Raw genomic sequence first — 23,909 nt, 5'->3', positions numbered from 1 at the left:
TGGTGTAAGAACGCTAACTCTTAAAATAATATTCGTGTCGAGAATGTTGAGATATCATTTTCATTTCTTAAGATTTCTATTCAAGATAAATATAATGACTCCCCTGTTTTTAAAGCGGACGCCAAATTGTCCTAGATAATTTTGATGACATAAAACTTTAAGATATTTGGCGGTTAGCCAGAGACAAGTAATGGGACCATTGAAGATAACACTACGATTCTAACAGTTATATTTAAGATTTTAACATTAGTGAGGCAAATTAAAACACATTTCGATAATAATTATTATTTATTACGTAACTCTTTGTTCATCGATTTCATTCAATCGGGATCGCCAAGTAAGTAAATAACATTCATAACGTTATCGTATCTTGGGTCAGAACGTGTACAATATACGCACAGAATGAGGATTATTCACTACTTTATGACACAGTTACAAATACCACATTATAGATTTCAACATATTCTTTGACATTAATATAAAATAGTTTTGTATGGCTTTCATCTTTACCTACCATGTAGGACATAGGCCTAGAAGAATATTTTTTCTCATTTAAATGCAACTCTTTTACATTGTTAATATGACATTACAAATTAATCAATAAGATTCATTGAACTCATTCCCATGGTAGGTAAGTTAAATAACAATGGACACATTTGCTGAACATAAAATTTTCTTATCAAATTAATTATATCAAATAAATCTCTTAAATAACTTAAAAGCCTACATAAAACGTAGACCCTGCTTAATAATACAAAATAAGTAGTTCGTAATAGTTATTATAAAGGAGTCTTGGTGAATTATTCAGTTTAAATAATATAAGAGAAGAGAGAATTAACAGTTTAGCGGCTTTTTACAACTGTTATACGAGTAAGTATCTACTAAATAAATAACGTGTACGATAATATAACATGAAGGAAGCTGTCTTGTCACTATACCGTGAAGTATAAGGAGACGTGCACGAGACAACATTAACGCTTAGAACACTAACATGAAGCACCCTATATACAATATTGTGGAATATATCATCATATTATTACGAGCATAATTTGAGGGACATTCACATACATATAAATATAGTAAATATTGTATAAGTAAGTTATTATCGTAGAACAATGAGGCAATGATAGATATCATTATCACAATTTAGTAGATTTTAGCCGCCGTTTGATGGCACTCTGCACATTCACAAGAAACATAAACTCCACGTGACGCATTCGCTCGCGCCGCGGCGTCTCACGTCCGAGCGAACCGTGGACATTCTGGACATACCTTACAACACACATTTACATTTCTCCAGCTATATAATTATTTTACATACATCAAAGTCAAATATTAAAAATTCATTGGTAACGTATTTAACAACTAAGCTTTACAAAGAGTCTTCGATTAAAACATAACAGCTATTCTTCCTTAGTGTTAGAGTGTAATGCACTACTTGTTATGTATGTACATTGTACATCTATACATATCTCTCACAATCTCTTTAGCATCTTGGCTTCGGATAGCTAGATTTATCTAAGATTTCGTAAAGAACTACCTACAGATGAGATCTCAATTTGAACTATGTTTTACCAAACGTCCCCTCTTGCCTGAATATTCAAAGCTAATTATCACATTTTGCAGAAACGTTTAGTATTACAATGCAATAAATTACTAATTTATCTTCATAAACGAAAACATAGTGCTTGCCTATCACTTAATTAACGACCAGCACAAAGAAGGCACAAAAACAATAAATTGAACATATCGAGCCTTTAAAGCGATTCAATTTGTATAATATAATACAGCCGTAGAGGCCCTGCAGCGCTATGGGAGTACGGTGTCCCGATCTAAATAAACATTATAAATTCTAGAGGAATGAGTAAGAGAACGCTGGTCGGAATCGGCGAGGCAATAGTGAGCTTACAGGTGGTCTTAGTTATAATATTCTTGTTTACCTAACTACATATAGTTTTATGAATACTGTTTAAGTAGATAGATCTTCATTCCTTTAAAGCTGGCTGTGTCTTTCAGACGCAACCCACGTACAGTCCAGTTGCGAAATATTCATAATACTCTGAAACAAAACGAGCAATATATTAACAAGAATCCTTACAAATTACAATTATTTATTATATTATGTTAAACCTTGGCAACAGCTGCAACAATGCAAGATATTCCAAAACATATTCTATTTTGATATACCAACGGATACAAATAAATAAAATGTATTCAAACTTATAAACATATTAATTGGATGGAAGTGTAAATATCGCGGTTATTTTAAGCTGTGTGATGCGAGTCTACTTCATATCATTGGAATTTATTGGTATAAAATATTTGTATATTTACCTCACGTCGCCATACTGGCTTTTGACTAGTAGAAGTATCGCCGCAAACATTTTTATTGGAGTATGGGCGGCGGGGGCCTGGAGCGGCTATTGTTCGGTTTCGGTATCACGCTGGGGTCAAATAATTTATTTTCTTGCGAGTTCTGTTGACGCCCTGGGCCTTTACGATGACGGCTTAGCCACGGCGGCGGAGGACCTTCACACCACGCAACCTTCGCCCAGTCTCGCGGCTCTGCACCGACTCGCGAGCACTCGCGGGCGTACGCTCTATAAGCCGCGCAATGACAGCGTGTCCCCGAACAACTTCGCGCATCTACCTCGCAAGCCTCTTTATAGTTGTGAGGATTGACTTTGGTTGTACATTCTGTAAACGCATCGTATCGCAAAAATCCACGGCACAGTCGACGAGCCTTCAGCACCTTTGATTGTCGATACTTGGCGTTCACACCCGGGGGCTTCTGGCGCCGCGTACATGCACGCTTCCCGCCAACCCGCCATGAGGATCCAAACCTCCACGTATCATTCAGTAATCTACCGTCGCGAGTTTTTAAATCGTCTCTAGCTACTGAATTAAAGTTACCACATAGACCACACAGTTTCCCTTTATACACACTTGAAACAGTCACTTCCAGAAAACCATCACCATCCCAGAGCATCTGTATGCCAATATCTGCTTTTAACAGAACAGAGCCATTGCTACGAGCTATCTCGGCAATTCCATTTATTTTATGTGGAACTTGTACTCTATGTCCATTCACTTTTATTCGCATTCTTTTCCCCATGTTAATTTTAGTAGCGCCGATACGTAGAGTAGCCGTTCTCGTCCAAGATGAATGCGAAGTGTTCCTCGCGTCATTTGATATTCTTATCGAGAAAGTGCCATTAACGCAGTCTGAAGCCAGTTGATATTTGCAAGGACCTTGGAAGCTATAAAATTTCCCATCGAATGTTTTATAGTGGGGATCGCCAAACACGGTACAAATTCCATCAATATCGACACATTTCTGACAACATTGGCCGGGTAACTGCTGTAGGGTTTGATCGGGAGGGCAGGTGATCACTGGACATCGTTCCATGGCACATCGAGGTTCGCCACCGTGGCATTCACATGATTTACATGCGTCCAGTTGCCACGTTTCACCATCCTGAAAAAATAAGACGATCTTAAGTCTTATGGGTTATCAAAAACTCCTGATTTCAGTAAACAGGTTTGATATATGGCAATCTTAACAATACTGTCAAGAACTATTAAATTGAGCGAAAACTCACCTGATACGTTTTCCTGCCGATGACACAAGCTGCTTTAGCCTCTTCAACTTGTGGGCATTCGGGACAACACTTTCCTGGCGCGGGCGGCAGAGCTCGAGCACCGCACGTGAGGACGGGACACGTGTGTCTGGTACACACTGCTGTACCATTTAGACACGTGCAGTCCGTACAAGGATCTACTCGGAAGGGGCTCAGGTGTGCGTGGTATTCTTTGCCAATCACACATGGCATGTTGCGTGAAACTGGTGAATAAAAATATATTATTAATATCCAAAGAAAATAAAATCGACGTATGTGTAATATTCAACCTAAGTATATTTATTTACTTTGAAACACAATACTTTGTCAGTTATCCCTTGAAATTAAAAAGGAAAGGAAAAGTATTTGTATAAAATTTATGACTTGAATGCACACCTAATCCACCTAGGTGTATTGTTATTTGACAACGTGAATATACATAATATACGAACAAGTCTTGGACTCTCTACCTCCAGGAGCAGACCTCGCAAACTGGGTAATGTGTTCATAACAGTAAAATGCTTACTTGGTAACAGCTTATCGGCTGTGGGATGCATGCACCGAGGACAGCAGTCTCCCGGTGGCGTATATTGTTGGACGCGGGTGCACGGCAGCACAGGGCAGGCGCGCTTGGCGCACGACAGGGCACCGCGCACGCACCGACATGACAAACAAGGCTCTTCAGGAATACGCACATCTCTACCCTCCCACACTCGCTGACCATTGATCACGCATTCTGAAAAAGACAGACAAAGCATTTTAATATTTATATAAGTATTATATTCAAAGTTCTTAACGGACCTTCTGACAATAGATATGCCTTTAAAACGATAAATTAAGTAATACAGTATAATATAACATATGCTATTATATTGTAGATATAGCTTCAAAGAAAATTATGGACCGTTTTACCCAAGCTCATAAAATTTTAACTTAGTATATGGTTAAATTTATTATCTATTTACAATTGATTACATGCAGACTACTAGTACTATCTTAAAGTAAATTAATTAGTTAAACATATATTATTAGGTAGTAATCATTAGGCGGATAGTCGATTTCTTGTTTGATGTCCGACCCCTCTCACCTACTGCTACATTACAAAGTACCTTTGACACATTGACATTCAATGCGCTACAAACTAATTGATTGTGAATGTTTAATTAATGTAGAGTAGATAACGTGGAATCAATAATAATGCTAATTGTATGTAAATCCGCAACGAATAAACCGGATAAAATTCATCTTTATTAAAATTGTAGAGCTTTAAATTGTAAGCGAAGCGTCCCTTAAACTAAACATTAAACTCTACAGGTTTAAGATTTTATACACGAATTCATTATCATTAATTTATGGCAACGTAAAATATCGAGAGTCTCTTAGTTCCTTTTAGCAAATAAATGAATGCGAATACAAAAGAGATTCCATTTAGGGGCAACATACTCTGTAGATTAGTAAAAGCTTAAAACAAAAATCAAAGCCATTGTTCGCTAAATGGGAAAGAGGCCTCTGGCGGCGAAGTGACTGCGGCAAAGCGCAAACTCCATAAATTAGTGCGGGTAGACGATGAATCAATCAGGGGCTAATGAATGACGTAGTGCGGACGGCCGCACACGGCGCGGCGTGGACGGCGGCCGCGGCGCAGGCGCAACTCGCAAGTCCGCCGCGGCCCACCACTGCGCCGCAGCCTTCGCCACCTGTACCCGACCCGAATGTATACCGACATTAGCAACTCCGCTTTAAAGGCTTCGTACTACAACTATTGCGACACTAGACAAACGTTTGATTTTTTGAATACATTTCCAACTGGTATTTTATTCTATAGCAATAGAGTGCCAGAGCTCTACTTCTTCAAGTGTTGCAATCGTTGTCATAATAGAACGTGATGCCATATTTACTATTCATTTATTTGTGAGTAGAATACAATAATATACGACAGTAGAATATACGAACAGCTCGCATTAACCAGTTGGGTATTCCAATGGGAAGAGAATATAAAGTCGCTCTTGAGCGTAGATAATATTATTCTTCCCATATAAAATAACGTAATGCTTTGACAAACTGTGCAGTACTCGGCGTGTCACTTAAAATGATAAAGTGTTTAGAGCTTCAGTGTATACTGTAATATTTGTATTTATTTTGTGACCATGTTAGAATAGAATGCGTTTCATTCAACAGTCACGGACACTCAATTCACTGCGCGCCGTTCGCGCGGACCGCCGCGTCGGCGCATAATTGTGACAATGAAAACGGTCAAGTGTCTGTCGTAAAACTAGAGACGACTACACAAAGTAGGCTGTCCTTTTGTAGGCAAACAATTAAGTATTCATCGTCAGTGCGCGCCGTTTATATGAGCGATGTGCTTTGTCATACAATATACCCCAACACAGTCATACGCTCTTGGATCGGCTTAGTAGAGCTGCGAAGGTTTATGTTATACTAAATACTTGTTGAGCCGTGTACGTTCCACTTCTTCTTATATTTACACTAATAGTCTATAATGTAATGAGAGCCTTTTTTGTAAGCTCTATAAAAAGAAAGATACAGTTTTTTTTTCAAAGTGCCACAAGGATGTGTTATCTTACAAACATTGTGCTTGAATGTTAAACAGACACGCCCATGCACTTAGCAAGAATATATTCGTTTGAATTTCGGCTTAAAACGCTTTAATATGGCTATAAAAGATTTACACATTCATATCACGCGTTGCTAGTACATCACAGTTAATTATTTCATTTTCTCAGGTTGCTGCCGCTGGCATACCTGATAATACGTGGTCAGCTTGAAACCACACGTGAATTTAGATTAGCTAGAAGAGATTTGAGTGTTTATTCCATTTTTTTATTAAAAATACAGTCCAACAACGAATAGTCTTCAATTTAAATCATTCGTCAGCAAAATGCACAGCTAGATAGCATAGCAATGCATAGCTATAATAGACAAAAGTGTCCACGGTCCAAATCTCCTAATGGCCACATTTCACTTAAGCTCAATAAAAACAATTCCCATGTTGATAAGACAAGAATCGTGAAGAATTAACAAGTTGAAAGAAAAAAATCTAATGCACTGTTGGGATCGTAAAACAAACAAACAGAGGGCACACGTCGAGGCCCCGCAGCCGCGGCGGCGGCGGCGCTTTGACCACCGCACAAAAACCCACCCGCCCCAACCTTTTAAGTAGGTTGTTAACTTTTTGATTTATGGACAATAATAGAGACGCAACGCCGTGGGAGACTCACAGACCACCACAAATATAATTTTAACGAACCCCCGCCGACTATAATAAGACCTCATTTCGTTGTCAATTTCTTTATCTCTAGTTATAGAGTAGGCTTCCGATAGAGGAAGCGGTTTCGCGAAATACGCTTCACGGGTGGTCCGATTTGCAGAATTAAATTTCAGAATTATTTCTGAGCCCTTCATTACGAAAGTACAATTAAAAATCTGTGTTCATTTTCGTTACAAATAAAATGTTGATGAACAATCAACGCTCTATAATACGCGTTCGCGCTTCATCGAGGATTTTATTGCATGTAGACTTTAAATGCTTTTGTTGTTTATACAACATCTACGTTCAGAGTAATTACTCTTTGGCGCCACCTCTGTGTACATACCACATGGCAAGCCTTTTATAGACGGCTTATTGAATAGCAAATAATTGTATAACAAGTTTTTTTTGTAGCATGTAACCTTCAATATGTGATATATTAAATTACATTCAGTAGATGACTAAATTATTCTGTTGTTGTAATAGTCATCTTTGACTCGGTATGGAGCAAGAAACGGGATTGGAATTATGGCAGAGCGGTCCATTGTCTATCACGTTGCTATGTCACGTTACATATTATGTTATGTTTTCCGCTGTCGGTTGACATCGTGCGGTGTGTGGGCGAATCGAGGGACCAAGCATGCATTACTCTGCTGCTTCCATACGACTTAAAGGAGAAACTTTTAACACCTTATAATATCTCTATTTTGAAGGCGCAGTGCAATGTCCGATGCTCCCTTGATCTCTCCGCTTAGCGACTGGCGAGTAATTAATAAAATATAAACACGGGCAATAAAACGATAGTTTGGAATGTGTCGGCAATATTCAAAAGCAATATCGAGTCGTCATCTTGTAAATTACTATTATTTGTTATGGAATTTAATAAACTTGTTAAGGTTTGGAAGCACAGGTAAATTGCTTGCCGTTATGGTTTTATTAAGTTCGCGTGGCGGCCTGTGTTTGTTTTTGTATGGGATTATGGTGGTTGTTTTTTGCCGCGCGCGCGTCTGGGTGGGCGCACTCCGAGACACGGCTGCGCCAGCGCGCCTCGACCGCTCACCAATTATAATATGTTGAATAACGTGGATGCTCCTAAATTATTGTGGGAAAATATAGCATGAACCTGCTGAATTATTTCCTCTCAATTATTTTTGGTAACAAAGACATGACTTCGAATAATTCGAAAATAATAGCTAAGTAAATAAATAAATAAGAGTCAATTTTCTGTAAAATATTACATTCTTGTTTATCTAAACTTTTTGTCAGGTCAAATGCTTCGGTAATTCGTATTTAATTAAATATCACAAAATATTGTAACACCCATGTACTTATAACATATTGCGAATGTAATCCATAAATGGCAAAATTTGCAAGAACCTATGTATTACTCACCATCACAGACAGGGCAGTTAAAATGAGTGTGTCTCTGATGTTTCGGCCTCTCGCAGGGCACGTAGCACTCCGGCTTGGTAATCGTGATCACTCCAGCTTCACATCTTAACACTCGGTTATCTTCGTTCCATTCAGTATGGGACGCAATTTCAGTACCGTTGTACCAACATCCCTTGCATTTGGCGCAACAACCCTCTCTTGGCATAAGAACCGCACAGTCACCCATCTGCCCGCACTCTTCGCTCCGGCAATCCACGAAGCCGTTCTAGAAATATAAAGAGTACGAATTTAAAACATGAGTTTCAAAATACATATAAATAGCTTACAATAGCTAAATAAATACTGCAGTTAGACAAAGTCAACAAAAGACGAAGCGGACGCTGTGGAATACAAATCTATTTCCGACTAATTTAAAGATAAGCCAAGCCCTCCCAGTATCTATTTGTTACAATAATGAATGGAGCTACTAGCATACCGTTGTAGAAAATGGCCCGAATAAACTTATACTAATTGTTTCAGTATTCGCATTTATGTCAGCATTCATCACAGGCACACATAAGCATTCCTCGCTGTAGGTCTGCTATATAAATAACATAACTCTTAGATTGTCGTCAGTCAGTGACAATGGCGAATAAATTTATACTCACAATATTTTACAAACAAACAACGAAGTGACATAAAGACCAACTAATGGTGATTAAATTCAACATGTTAAACACCACACTTTATGATCTTTGATAGGATAAGCAATTACAATTAAGGCCAAAGCACGACATGAAACAACGTCGGGTATATACCTTCGGTACAATCGTTTTGTTTTACCAATTATACGCTAGCTTGATTAAAATTAAGCAGTAAAATAAACGAATGATGGTATCGGGTAAAACCAAATATTTTTATTACTGACAAAATATTTTAATGTTCGAATAGGAGTACGTATAAGCCACACGGTTGATATTGTTGTTCCGGATGAGATTTCCGCGTATTTTTTCCTTGTTCTCTCCTTGTTTGTATTTTTTTTTTACAATTTTAATCCACCATGGATGTATTCGGCATTTTATTGATACTTTATTTTATTTGTTTTATCTTTTATGACGCTGCTTTGTTCAATTAGAAATGAACAAATCCATTAAATACGTCTACTACTTATATTCTCGAGTAAGCAATAAGAATTCTCAGCCTGATTGGTTTACTTTATGTTTTTTTAATGTTCGAGAACGATATTACAAACATACCCACAATTTGCAATATTGGGAAATGTATACGTTGACGTCATATAACTTTGATGACATACCAAAAATTCAATGTGGTATCTAAGAACTTTTCTGGTTGGAGTTCTGATTCATTTACATCATACAATTAATGTCGAGTTCCAACTATGCAAAATTTATCTATTACACTTAAAAAATGTCAACACTTTTACGTAATTTTTGTAGCTAGCCACATATTGCACGGTTGTGGTCATATCCAGTCCAAGCAAAGGAATGCAATGATTCATCCGACATTGCACGAGTACAATTAAAATCGTCACTCGACGATACAAACGGAACTAGTAGACGAACATAAAGCTATAAGACTAATTAATGTTATCTCATGTAACGGTAATTTATGACAAAGTACCGACACTAGCACTACGAACCGTGTTCGTCCATAATAAGATCAAAAAGCATTCTCATAATTATTGTATGCGTTATTTTACGGCTCTTTGTTCTATAGTGCATTTGCATGAGCACGTGGCTTACTCGAAGTCAATGTTAATTGCTTTTCTACATAATAACTCGTCAGTAGGTAGGTTCGAGTACCACTGTTACAACTATGTTCGTCGACGTACTTTTGTATAGGGACAATTATGGATGAAATAAATTCTCTTTATTGCTCTCTAGATCTGACGCATATAATTGCATAATACATAACAGTCATATCTATGTAAGAATAATATAATTTACAATGGTTTCAGTTACGATCTTAGTTTAGTTTTACAATGTAACAAGGTATAAATATGTCCCACATATTTTTATTACTTATTTACCTAATATTGTTAACAACTACCGAAATAGGTAAGTTGATCAAATACAAATAATTCTACGCGTAACTGATAAAAATAGGAAAATAACTGAAACACAACGAGTATTGTAACCGTATGTTCATACGATAGCGGTAACTACTAAGGTTAACTGAAGGAAAACAGGTTATTATTGTATTCGTAGGCTAACAACCTGACAAGAATTCCTGCAATATATGTTGTAGGTACTATAGATCCCCATGTGGACGCAGTTTGGAATACAAATTCTGAACCCTAGTTGACTAACCAAAGGAATATCTATAGACGATTGTAAAATCACGATCCAGTTTAAACCTTGGCATATTTATTGACTTTTAAGTGAAGTGGAACTAACATCTGTGCTTAGTAACAAGTGGCTTAAAAATTCTTCAACTATGAGAGCACTAAGCGCGAACTAGGAAATGAATAGTTAATAATAACTATTTAACAATCAAAGAAGTCAAGCAACTTATTAGCATCTGAGCTCGCAGACATGATCAATATTAGAGGCTAATATTTGCACAAATCTGTAAACTTATCAAACGTTTTAACACCAAACATTATGGCGTCCTAATTTGTACAGCTCGGGGCTGCGCGGGAGTGGAGCGCGGAAATACAGCCGGCATTGATATCTACTTATCTTCAAGAGGTGTGCAGGAGGACACGATGTACGTCAATAAATATAAAATCCTATTTGGCTTTAGGTTAATTGAAATAGTGTGTTTCTAGTGAAAATGTTCTGTGCGTAATTTGACTGACGTAGAAGAGTTTTGTCATGACGTATAAACTTATGTATTTAAAAGCCAATTATCAAGTAAGTAAGCATTACTAATGAGAACTCAACGCCAACATCTTTCCGCGTTCTGTATAGGTCTAAAGTACAGAAGACAATTGAAAAAGAAAATTTCAACAAGCCTTTACAATAGTAACGCTAACAATAGTTCAATCTACTATTATAACTGCTAGATATATTGTACTATTATAAGAATACTTAAAAGAATAAAAAAAGTAAAATAAGTCACTATTCCTTTTTTGTTGTAATACTCTAGTTGGAACAACGCCTGAAACCGTTCTACAAGGATGCGTTTGTAGATCAAAGAAAAAAATAATAATGAAAAACTTGAAAGCAAAAAGGCTTCCACTGTAGATCTTTAGGGCAGACTGCCAACAGCACAATCGTATTACAATAAGTAAAATAAATGCCAGACATACTAAAAGTTTGACAAAAACCATACATTTTATCCATGAGTGCCCGTTGAGTATTTTCTAACCAAAATGACAACAAATAATGAAAGATGAAATGAATATATACTTTAGCTGGTTTGCAAAAAAATGTTTTTAAGACCTCTAGCAAAATATTATCTTCTTCAATATTGATCAACACTTGTGTTTATTTGTACGTAATTTCGATGTAGATTTAGACACCAACCGACATGGTCTATGTAGATGCACTAATGGAAAGCAAATAGGATGTTAGGAATAGGTATCTTGATTTCCTTTTTTTTTGTAATTCTTAACTTCAATATAACGGACTAAAACACGAGGTCGCGGGAACTCTGTTGTTTATTGCTTTTCAATACTTCGGCCGAATTTCACGTGCGGCTCTCTTTGAAATCACCCTCAAATAGCGTAATATTTACGTTAGACGTTGTATAATAACAGTAAGTCTGTCGACTGGCCATTACTTGTTATAAATAATGTGTAGGCACCGAACAAAATAGAACAGATTATGAATACAAATTTGGTCAGACAAATTGAGGTACGTAACTAACGTGAAAATTGTGCGGTTCACTGGAAAAGTCTATATTATAGATATACTTCGCTCACACGATGAGTGAATTACTCACATGGTTTCATATTTTCGAGAATTCGGAGGCACAGTCAGTATCAATCAACGTATCCATGATGTTTAAAGAATTCTCAGTCATGATTCTCGGTAGAACACGACGGTTTATAATACATATAACACACGAATATTTCACAGCTCAATATTCTACTTAATGTAGGTTAATTTATTGTATGACTTAGAATCAATTATTCGATACCATACGGTATACTTTTTCTCACGAACCTATCTCAATATAAACTTATACTGAAGTTGTTTCTAACTGTAAAGAATTATTTAAATAGTGATCCAGAAATAAGAGATAAATGAGCATGTAACAGCTGATTACGTTACTCACTAGACTTGTTGAAAGACTAGACTGAAAAAATAGGTTAATTAATGCTTCTAGACGCTTTTCCAGTCAGGTGATTCACTTTGAAAATTACGTGATCTGGGGGCACGGAAGTGCCCCCGCAAGTCGAGCAAAAAAAAAGCGGCACGGCCGTAACATCCTTTTCTCGAAGCAGTTCGGGCTATTTTTGACACCCCTATAATTTCGTTGTGGATAAAACAAGAAGCCTGGATTTTCAGCAACTAATCAGTCATTGTATAAACACGGTATATTTAAAATTTCAGTCAATTTGAACCAGTAGTTTAAGAATGACAACTTGTTAAAATTTTGAATTTTGTCACTCACTGATTCACTGACTCACTGACTCACCGATCATCAAAAGTCTAAGGTACTTCTAGCAGACTTAGAAGCTTAAAATTAAGAATACAAATAGGGTTTAGTGTCTTAATCATGGGAAAATTTTAATATTTTCTAATTTCGGTCCAGTTTTCTAAATACACCAACTGCAACAATAACTTTGTAATCCCATATAAATGTATAAGATTACAAGGTTACATTTGCAGTTAATGAATTATTATTACTGTAGAAAATAAAATAAATAGGTGTAAATGGGTACATACTATATGAGGCATAACGGAAGGGGGTATAGGGTGGGCAAGGGTGTTTAGCCCATGAAACTGAACAACATTCCCATAGGAAAATATGTTGAATTATGAAAAAATAACGTCTGTCCATACAAATTGGACTTATGTTCGCTCTACAAAAAGAAGTGAGATGCCATCAAAAACATTCTGTAAAAACTTCAAGTCTCGCCGTAAAAAGTTGTGAGATCGATATAATACCAAGTCGATTAATCTATTTAGTCTCTACTTAAAGGACCTTCTGTCTTAAGTTATTACGTATGTTATTATCATGCCAATTAAAAAAAAAATACCTTTAAAACAAAAAGATCGACTTGGTCATCGCAAGAAAACACAAATTCGCCATTAACATTTCAGGTAACTTCTCGTCGTGCTGTGTAGTGTGATACATACTAATAATGAAATCATGCGATGGCCAGGTCGGTCTATTTGTTTTAAAGGTATTTTTTTTTAAATTGGCATGATAATAACATACGTAATAACTTAAGACAGAAGGTCCTTTAAGTAGAGACTAAATAGATTAATCGACTTGGTATTATATCGATCTCACAACTTTTTACGGCGAGACTTGAAGTTTTTACAGAATGTTTTTGATGGCATAGAATTTAACAAACATAGTTTAGTTCGACGTCATACTGATTAACTGAATTTTCAAGGAATTCTAAAAATATTTTCTTATCGAAAATAGATTTGGAATGCATTCGTAGTAGAAAGAATTTGGTTAGAGGCAGATAGCATAGACTGGTCGTTATACGTAGTATTAATAGTTTTCATATAAGTAGCATATCGTGTAATGTAGACAGTACCAAAAACATATAGAAATAACAATACTATAATGTATTTATTACCACACTGACCATTAAGATAGCATCTACGATAACGCTACGAGCCTCTACGAGATCGCACTGATTACGAACAAAGACAATTACTGTCTACGCAATGCTTCAAATTTTAATACAACTTGAAGTGTAGTATGTAAAGCTTTCACTCTTATTAAACAAAGATTTAAACATAATTATAAGCTCCTTTTCTCAGATAGAGTTAGGTACAAATTGATACAAATACTATTTTTTATTTTACGTAAAATATCTGCCAGAAGGAGGAGAAATATTTAATCCGAGCATAAAATGTATGTTATGTGCTTATATGGATATCGCAAAACAGCCACCAAATAGGTGCTTAACATAAATTTAAACGAGAATCATCGTGTGGATCGTCCCCGAGCAGTCTGTGTGGAGCGCGACTCCATTATGTAAATTAAGAGATAAACATTTTAAATGAATGTTAACGTCCACATTTTATACAGCACATCCAGTATTTCTTGTAATATAACTACTAAAGCTGCGGATTGAAATTATCAAGCACAGAAATTACGCTTCGATTTAATCACATCGCACTCGGGCAGGTGTATCGCGGGGGAAGGAAGTCTACGACGCAGGTATTTTTAATATGTAATAACGTAATATAAAGTATCTATAATAAGCTAGCAACTGCATATCATTAAATAATATTTTTGTTTATTGCTTTTTGAGATGTAGGAAATATTTACTTGTGATCATTTCGTCTTGTGCATAGATTCATCGAATCAGTTGATGGCTTTTGTTTAAACAGACAGTAAACATGCCATGTATTTTCTTTCTTAGCAAAAATATTATACTTTTACGAAGTCAAGTAGTATTTATATACTTCGTAATTATGGTTTATGGCTTGAAATAAATGCAGACACGTAGTAAAATCTTCACCACAATATTACATTCTAAAAAACATAGAAACAGAGTTTCCAATTAAAATATTACAGAATAATACACGTATGTCTGTATAGCGATCGACACTTTGCATAACAATTTGACTACCTCTGTGGTCCGAGCTTCTGCTGTGTAGTACTTACTGTACACAAATGTATGCTAATGATCATCACGTTTTCTAACTACCTGGAACTTTGTAACATAGCTGGTATGTGACTGTCGGCTGGGCCCCTACAACATAAGCGTTTTTTTATCATGTTAATGAAAAAAATAAAACCACTTATTTATACTCTCTCAAAAGGTACAAAGTCTAAATATCAAAATCCGATAATTTGCGTCCAATTTGAGATTGTGGTATTTGACGGAATTTCCGCTCATACGCGATATTACCTATATAATTCCATGATTTGTAAGGTCACTACGCAAATATCCAGGAAGCGATGGATAGTCATTGCCTCCGCTATCAATAACGGGAAGTGGCCACCGAAATACTGCGACATACTTCCACTAACTAATCACCATAATATAATTTAGTTAAACAATAATACATTAAGTTATATGAAACGCGAGAATTTTGTAAAAATCTGTGGTACTTTCAGGACAGGATTTTTATTTGAACTCTACATTTTCAAGACCAACTAATCCTAATAGAAACAGTGTGTCGGACTGAATATAACGTGCTTACGGTGCATGCAGAAACCGCAAACTTGTTAGTATTACTAACTCTGTGACGTAGATTCTTGAAACTAAAGGTACATTTGGGTACTCCCAGGCAGGTCACGTCAACAACAGCACTACGAAGAAAGCAGCCAGTTACCGCGCCAAAACTTTCCCGAAATTAACGGTTTGAATCACGGTATCCTTATGAAATAAACTTATTTTGGAAAATCCTCCTAAATGATATCGAACAGGTTTTACAAGTATATGTTTATTTTAATATTATTACTAAATTCCGGACAGAAAAACTTAGTAATTTGGTTTTCTTTTCAATTTGTTTCGTGTCAGAATCACGTCGCCTAATTAATATTGGTATAAAAAAGATAAAACATCTACCACATAAAATCAGGTATTATTAAAAGGTTAGCTAAGTAGAGTGCCAATGTAATCAGAACAAAATCCTTGATATAATTATTTTTATGTAGATTTATCTAGTTTAGAATGGAGTGCTAATTATACACATTTAAAGGCAGGTACTTAGAGGCTGTAATAGTATCTAGGCGAGTAAATGATCCCGGGGCGGCGACAGCGAAGGCCGAGTGTGGGCTGCGCGTGCGCTGTCGCGCCGGCGCCTTCGTCCGACGTCCACCAACAGTTTTTGCACGCGACACGCGCCTCCTCTACGCTTTGATATACTCATTTGATATGAGCTACGTTATCTGATATTAACCTGTTGTGCTCGCGTTGACTTTTAATTGCACAACTGAATAGCTATTAGGGTAGAAAAGAAAAAAAAACATCATCCTATTGATTGAGGAATTTAGTATAAAATACCACATTTCGTCGTACTTAAATTTTAACTTCTCTACAACTGTACTTAAATTTAAGTAACGCAAAAATAAATTCACAAACAAAAACTAACATGACTCATGCAGCAAGTATGCACTAAAAGCTTAGCACATATTAAACACGAAATTTTGACTTAGCAACTAACTGTAAATATTATAATAATTATAGAGGCGGATATAGAACAAAATCGTCTTCTTAATTCTCAGTATAACGGCTCAAAGTCCGTGTAAATATCTGCAACTGAATTAAACTTGATTTTTTTTGCATCATAGCAAAACATAACAACAATGTCGATGATGTGTGGCGTGTAAAAAATACGCGTTGCTAGAAGAACCGGTGCGACCGCATACCGCGCGCGCGCTCGCGGCAAGGCCTCGCCGAGCGGCGCGCGGCGGCACCTGCGCGTGCGCCCCGCTCGCGACCGCCTCCGCCACCGCCACCGCCATCGCTTACACCCACTTTCACATTTAAATACAGCTCACTAGTAATGCGTACACATCACGAACCTACCTCTACTTATCCCTAAACAGTGAACACCGAAACAGCCACCAGCATCTGCTTCAGTTGCTACCTCAGACACCTCATAAAATAATTCCAACTAATCGTAAGTGTTGTAAATAACTTATGAATCAGATATGAGATAACGCGGATTTGAAGTTATGAGCAATAGTCTTAAAATATCCCCCTGTTATCTGTGGATGGTCGGGTACTCGGGTACCGCCGTCGCTGGCTCGAGTCGAGCGCGGCGAGATCATTACAGGTACTTGAGTTGGTAATTTACTTGTAACTATAAAATACAATTTACGAGATATTAATAGATTGCAGGGCTGGGACAAAAATAGCCACTCATGTAACATTACTTAATTATCAGGCAACAGAGCGGGTAGCCAACGCTACACCCTGCCAACTGCAACGTTAGGAATTTACTAGGCATGATTCAATTATACTGTCAAGAAGAAAATCTACAGCTATCATTACGGTTGTGAGTATTTTACTGTTTATTTAGGACACGTTCTAGCTGTTAGTGTGTAGACCCGGGTGTTGCTGTTACAGGGTACAACACAATCTCCCCCGACGGGTCTCCACCTTGCTGTGGTGGGGGGGCTTAGTAGCCGCGAGCCTTGAGGTGAGGGCGCACTTCGGCCGCGGTGAAGCGAAGAGAGACCCATTGGAGAGGCCGCTTCCCTGTCTGGGACCAAAGCGGCCGGCCGGCTGGGCCGATTCGACGTAGGTCCGGCTGGGCCGAGGCGACGTAGGTCCGGCTGGTTTTGGAGGGGCTAGTCGCGGAGGAAGAGGTGTTCTAGTGTGTCGTTGCTGGGCACCCTATCCTCCGCGACTGGGCGGGGCCGCACCGCGTGATGCGGCAATGGTGGGGCTGCCGTGGGGAGTCGGGGGTCGGGCGGTCGGACCCGGCTCTTAACCCATGGCGGCTGGTGGTGGGACCGCAAGGCCTGGGAGTGGGCAGACTACCACTTTCGGGCTCGTTGGTCGACGAGGAGGTGGCGGCGGCCTACACACCTTTCCGCCGCCGGCGGCCGGGACAAGCTGCGCATCTGTGCGAGGCCTGTCCCGGCTTCCGAAGGCCCCCTGGCTGGCGAACTCGGGGGAGTTTTCTGGCCACTGCACTAGGGGGCATGTGGGGGGACGGCACCCGTGTGTTGGGGTGTCGTCCCACACTGTGGACGGGTCCACATTGTGGACGGCCGCGTCGGGGCCGCGGACGTGTGCCTTAAGGCGTTCCCGTGGCCTCGGCACTAAGCGGCGAGGAGGCAACACCTTGGTGGTTTAGTGGGTAGGCCTTGCCCTTCTGGTTCGGAGAGCCCCACATACCCCAGCGCTCCCCCGGGCGTTGGGGATGCAATTTCATGCATTAACCAAGTAAAAAAAAAAAAAAAAAAAAAAAGGGTACAACACAATATTGTTATGGATGCTTTAATTGCAATAGACTCTTGTTTCAATTGATTACTTTTCTCTACAGAAACGGCTTTGCAGCCTGATATAATGGTATCCTGAAATTTACAATTCACGTTTCATGTGAACTTCTTTATTTACCTTCGTCATTATATGTACAGAAAGCGGTGTAAGTAGGCTACAAGGTGTGTCATACACAACACAGCGTTAACCGCAGACAGCAACAACTTGGCTGTATTAATTGCGTTTACTAACAAAGCTGATTAATCAAATGATGTTTTCCCTTCAACCACAACATAGGTACAGTAATGACCGCCAACTTATAAAATTGTATACTTACCTTCATGTTTGTATGTGCTACGATCTTATTTCGGGTCCCACTATCTGCATTTTACATGTTGGAATGTATGTCAAAACTAAATAAATTATAATAGACTTATTAATTAAACAAAGTTTAGCAATTCAAACATATACCTATCCAACATCTCGTATGCTAATAGTAAAACTGGATCACAAGTTTGGTATGTCGTTAATTTATTGCCTTTTCTATCATAATACATGTAGAATGTTATGTGCCATATATGGCCGTGTCATTGCGTAAGTGATATCGAATGATTTAGTATATGTATGTACTTCCTTAAATCGTAGTGATGTTAAGTTTCGTTTGGTACAACGGTGAGGCATGCGCTTATAATAATCCGTGAGTCGATAAATGGCATCGGTCATTAAAGTAAGCGGTGCGCGGGAGCTGCGAGATGCTATCAACCGGCTACTGGTTGTATAAAAACCAAGACTAATGGCACCCTCGGGTCAACACGACGCCCGCACCATACGGAACATTGACATTGTTAAATCCGACTCAAAAAACCACACTATTAACTACTTATCTTCACACGGCTTCACTGTGCACATTTCAATGTCAAAAACATTGATAAATCATAAAAAATACCATGGTGTTCCATAGTCGCTACGTGACACGTGACAAAAAACTCCCATTAAGTAAGCAAATGTATATTTTAATTCAGAATAAGCGATAAATCTCGCGATGGGCTTTCGAATTCCGCGCAAGTCATCCGACGAGGTGAGATCGGCTGGGAAATACCATTATATATCTACCTCTACGTACGCGGTATTCCTACATACATACTGATGTCGTGTCGACGCCAACAGCTGTGCAACGATAACAAATTTATTATATTTTTTGTTCTTTTATAAAATACCAAACAGTTTGACTTTTATTGAGAGTCGGTACGTTATTAAATCGAAGGCGGATCTCTGAGTAATTATTAGAAATAAAAACCTAAATTGAGGAATGCGGTCGAGGATAAATAATAATGGTATGTTAGGAACAGTTGCGTCGGATTCCTGTGCTCGCAGTGCTTGTCAAGAGGTTCCGCATTGGTAGTTTTTGCGCAACGTAGTCGCAGGCGCCGAGCGGGCCATCCGTCGTCCGGTCGCCGGGCCGGGACAGCGCCGGCACGCGTCTCCCTCGCATCATGACGTCATAGTGACGTCATCGCTCATTTCCAACAAGCAATTAGCACTCAACGATTAAGATGCCTCGACGTCTAGCTTTTGTTTTAAAGCTTATTAAGACTATTTACCGGTTACGGCTATTAGTCTGGCTTGCTGTAAAATGTCTGGTCTTTGTTTCAAATGAGGCGCTTTTCCAGGAATAATTTCTCTTAGGTACGGAATATTTTTTCTTAGATATGGAATTTTAACACCTTTTTCTATAAATACTACCGTGTTCTTAGGTGTAAAACATAAAAAGGGTCTCAATTTCAGTTGATTAAAAGAAGTTTTCATTCATTCTAACAGACTCTACCTGCATGAGATTTAAGCTTATCTGCTTATACGTATGTATGTATGTTATTCGCATTCCATACGTCAAATTATAAGTAACAATAATGATTAACACTTACATAACACCCGATAACTCTCTATACAAAGTCTGTACAATATTCCACTACAATGTACATATAATATCTTAAGTACCTACCTAGAAGAAGGCATCTAAGAAAAGGTAAACGAACCTTAGTGTAATTTAAATTATCATTCCTTAGATTAGCAGATGACATCAACGATAAAAAAAAAACACAATCACAGTCGATTCATATCTCCCACGATTACATTTTTGATTTATTTAAAAAATAGAAGCGGGTGAAATGAATTATCTGCTCAAATATCAAGGTATATTTGATAAAGTTTTTAATTAGTTACTGTTTTGTGTAGAGGCCCTAACACGCTGTTTTCAAACCATGAAAAGCACATCACTATTCGTTTAGAAATTCCAAGAAATGTACGCTAATCAAATTACTAGTTATTGTCTAGGTGTGAGCTTGTAGCACGCGCGCCTTTGAATTATTATTCTAAACTTGGTGCGTGATAAATTGATTTGGTGACAGTGGTCACTGTGTGGGCATACAAACGTCCCATAAGTATGAGCCAGAGACAATTACGAGTCTCATACACTGTATTTCACACCTCACATTTATTTAAACATTTATCGATAAGTGCGTAACTCGTTTAGATTATTGTACTGTTACTAACTACGGCTCGGAGAATTTTTATGTATTGGAGCGATAATTTCTTCAAATGACTTGTAGTTCATTCTTTATATATACGCAAAATGTTGCCCTGCATGCTTTGGTGTAATTTCTATTATCGATACGTAGCTACCTAAATACATACAATCATGCTTATCTATCTAAAGATTGAAATAATACCTTTAAGTGAATAAAATATATTCATACGTCCAAAATCAGAGAATGTGTAGCATGTGTAGCAAGCTTAAGCGTAGACTTTTGAAAAAGCAAAACAAACAATATAGGTAGTGTTCGTCACACTTCAACTTTGACTCACATTAACACAGTAGGAACTATAACCAGTTATCTATTATTAATCTATATAAGCAATTTAAAACTGTTAAACGTATAAGAGTACCTTCGAAGTTCCTCGCGGTGTTGCGTGTATTACTAATATACCTTATTAAGTCGGACTGAGTTTTCTAATGGACGGCCTAATCATGTAAATTCTATGTTAATCGGATTGGTTTCATTAAACTTTTCCTTCACGTTTCAAATGTCAAATAATACCGATTCCAATTACCATCGAACTCAAATGATTGGCTGTTGAAACAGGAATATATTAATTCAAGATTAATATACATAAGATAAGTGTGATTCTTACTTATGCCATGACCCCATATGAATAAATAAATAAGAAAATAAGTCGTTCGTGATTATTGAAATATATTTGCAACTTTTATTGTTTAACTCTATCTTATGGAAATGTAGAGCCAATGAGTTTTATCATAACGGCACTGATGCTAATGCTCATTATCAGAAACATGTTAGAAAACGTCAAATATAATTAAATAAATACAAATCAACCGTATTTCAAGCACGAAAGGGATCGTTACGAGTAAAGTAGGACGACGATAATAGAATAAAATCACGGGTGGCCAATCAATTGAACATTAATACATCTACCTATAGGTTTAGGGCTGGGTGCCTCCAACTTCAATCAACTTTTACGACTTCCGCGGGATCATATCTACAAAGTATGTAATAGTTCGATGTCTCATCTTTAACTGTAAGATAAGCACAAATATGGCAGTTGCTACAGCTGCTAACAATCAAACACGATTATATTTCTTCGCGCGTATAGCACACTCAATTGAGAACTATCTGTAAGCAACACACGCCGACAATCACGTTGGAATTTGAATAAATCAAAGGTGGCAAATCGCAAATAGACTAACCTTCGGTTTAATGGTCGTTGGTTTTTCGGACCCTTCGAGCGCGTGATGAGAATTGTATAAAAATATAGGTAACTCTACACTTAGACAACATGGTTATATGCCACATGGCTCGCAACTATAGGTAAACGACCGTCATTGACAGATATCAAGGACAAGTCAGCCTATTATAGAAAATACAAAAGGTTATTGACAAGATATGTTCTCGATAGTTTGATTACAAGTCTCATATTAACCTTTATTGTTATGTTATTGACAGTTCGTCGTATAATTTATAGGTATCTAAGTCCGTGCACTGCATCGTATTCGAGGTGAATGTCTAAAGATATAAAATGTTACGATTATTGTCTTTATCTTACCTTACAGACGCAGTGGAAGCAGCTGCTCCGTACTTGCTCCAACGCCACAGGCTCTCCCTCGTTAGTGCACTGCTGTCTCGCCCCTTCTGTAATTACAATAACAATCTTTGTAACAAGCTAGTCATATCACGGAATAAAGTTATTGAGGCAAATACTGGTAGTAGGAATTAATTAGGCAAAGTCCACATCAAACCACATAACATAAGATGCGCCGTAATTAGAAGTTAAACTAGAAGCCAATCGATAATTAAAAACAGACAAACCCGGAAAACTGTGCGTAGTTGATAATAATAATGAACAATATGAAGCATTAGATGGTCGTAAACACGTCGCACCTGCCCATGCCGGTGACAAACGTGTAATATAATGAGTAGGAATATAGGCGAATGATTGCGATCCACGCACGTTGTACCTGCCAAGTAGTGCCAAGTGTCGTACGAATGACCACGAGCCGTGCGGAGGAGGCTGCGGTTTAAGCAACTCGCGTGGGAAACGACTGTCCTATATAGCAATGCACCGAGTTGCACTGACCATTGTATACATGCCAATTTATTCGCTATAATAGATATGCTGCAATTCAAACCTAGTAGAATGGTTGTTATTCAAAGCAAGTTTATTTTACAACTGTATTGGAGGTAACTACCAATTCAATTTACGGGTGTAGGCAATGATAATGCAGAAAAGGAGAATCAGAGCAATGATATAAACTAAAGTGGCCTTGCGATACTACGAACTATTTTATATTACGTTATCAAAATTGGTACCGTTATAGTTACATAATATGTATGTTATTCTGTGTATATTTAATCAGTATCACACATTTAACAAGTACAACAATACAAATAAGGATACAACCGAATCACTGCCATAAACTATACGACAAGCAAATTGATTATAATTGTAAATAATATAAATAGCAAAGAAGAGATAAATTGATAGAGCAGCTTAATCAAATGTTGTCGTCCTTCGTGATGCCAAATTCCAATGTAATTGGAGAGCTATTATTGAAACAGCGATATAAAAATACTGTCTACGGAATCGGAACCTATAACAACGGTGCTCTTACGACTATAATTCTTGCATATAATTATCTGAATGCATCTAACACACCGCAGCATGACAATGACGATAACACAAATAAACGAAATGTTGAGAAAATACATTTTTTTTCGTCAATAACATACGTTTGAACTGATGTCGATATAACGATAAGTATACAATACAATCATAGATATTTATGTTATTTACCGAATCAGTTAGATGTTAGAGATAACAAAGTCCCTTGAGCCTCCGTAGTAATCTAACGATATCGTCACAAAATATCGTATCATCGCGTCAAATTTCGTATAGATGACATCGACATTGCGTCTCAGTGTCGGTGTCGTGGCCGTCTGATCACATGTTACCTTGATTTAGATCCACGGATCCGCATTCTTATTACGTAGCCATTTCGGGCGCCACCGGTCGCACTGTCCTGCGGCCCGCG

General features: G+C 37.7%; 1 protein-coding gene across 1 annotated transcript in view; it reads right to left on the bottom strand.

Moving 5' to 3' along the window:
- Positions 1–279: 279 nt before the first annotated feature.
- The window catches only part of cv-2 (crosveinless 2-secreting protein), a 47,080-nt gene continuing 23,450 nt past the window's right edge, over positions 280–23,909 (bottom strand). Inside the window, exons 3-8 of the mRNA XM_076113283.1 lie at positions 22,424–22,509; positions 8,281–8,545; positions 4,147–4,356; positions 3,603–3,844; positions 2,335–3,478; positions 280–2,059 (exon numbers count right to left, since the gene is read on the bottom strand). Of these exons, the coding sequence (XP_075969398.1) occupies positions 2,387–3,478; positions 3,603–3,844; positions 4,147–4,356; positions 8,281–8,545; positions 22,424–22,509 (1,895 nt within the window). The 3' untranslated portion in view covers positions 280–2,059; positions 2,335–2,386. The remainder of the gene's footprint in view (positions 2,060–2,334; positions 3,479–3,602; positions 3,845–4,146; positions 4,357–8,280; positions 8,546–22,423; positions 22,510–23,909) is intronic.

This window comes from Anticarsia gemmatalis, chromosome 4, assembly GCF_050436995.1.
Source record: "Anticarsia gemmatalis isolate Benzon Research Colony breed Stoneville strain chromosome 4, ilAntGemm2 primary, whole genome shotgun sequence".
NCBI lineage: Eukaryota > Metazoa > Arthropoda > Insecta > Lepidoptera > Erebidae > Anticarsia > Anticarsia gemmatalis.
Note: the sequence above shows the minus strand (reverse complement) of the source record. Positions and strands in the feature narration are given on the sequence as shown.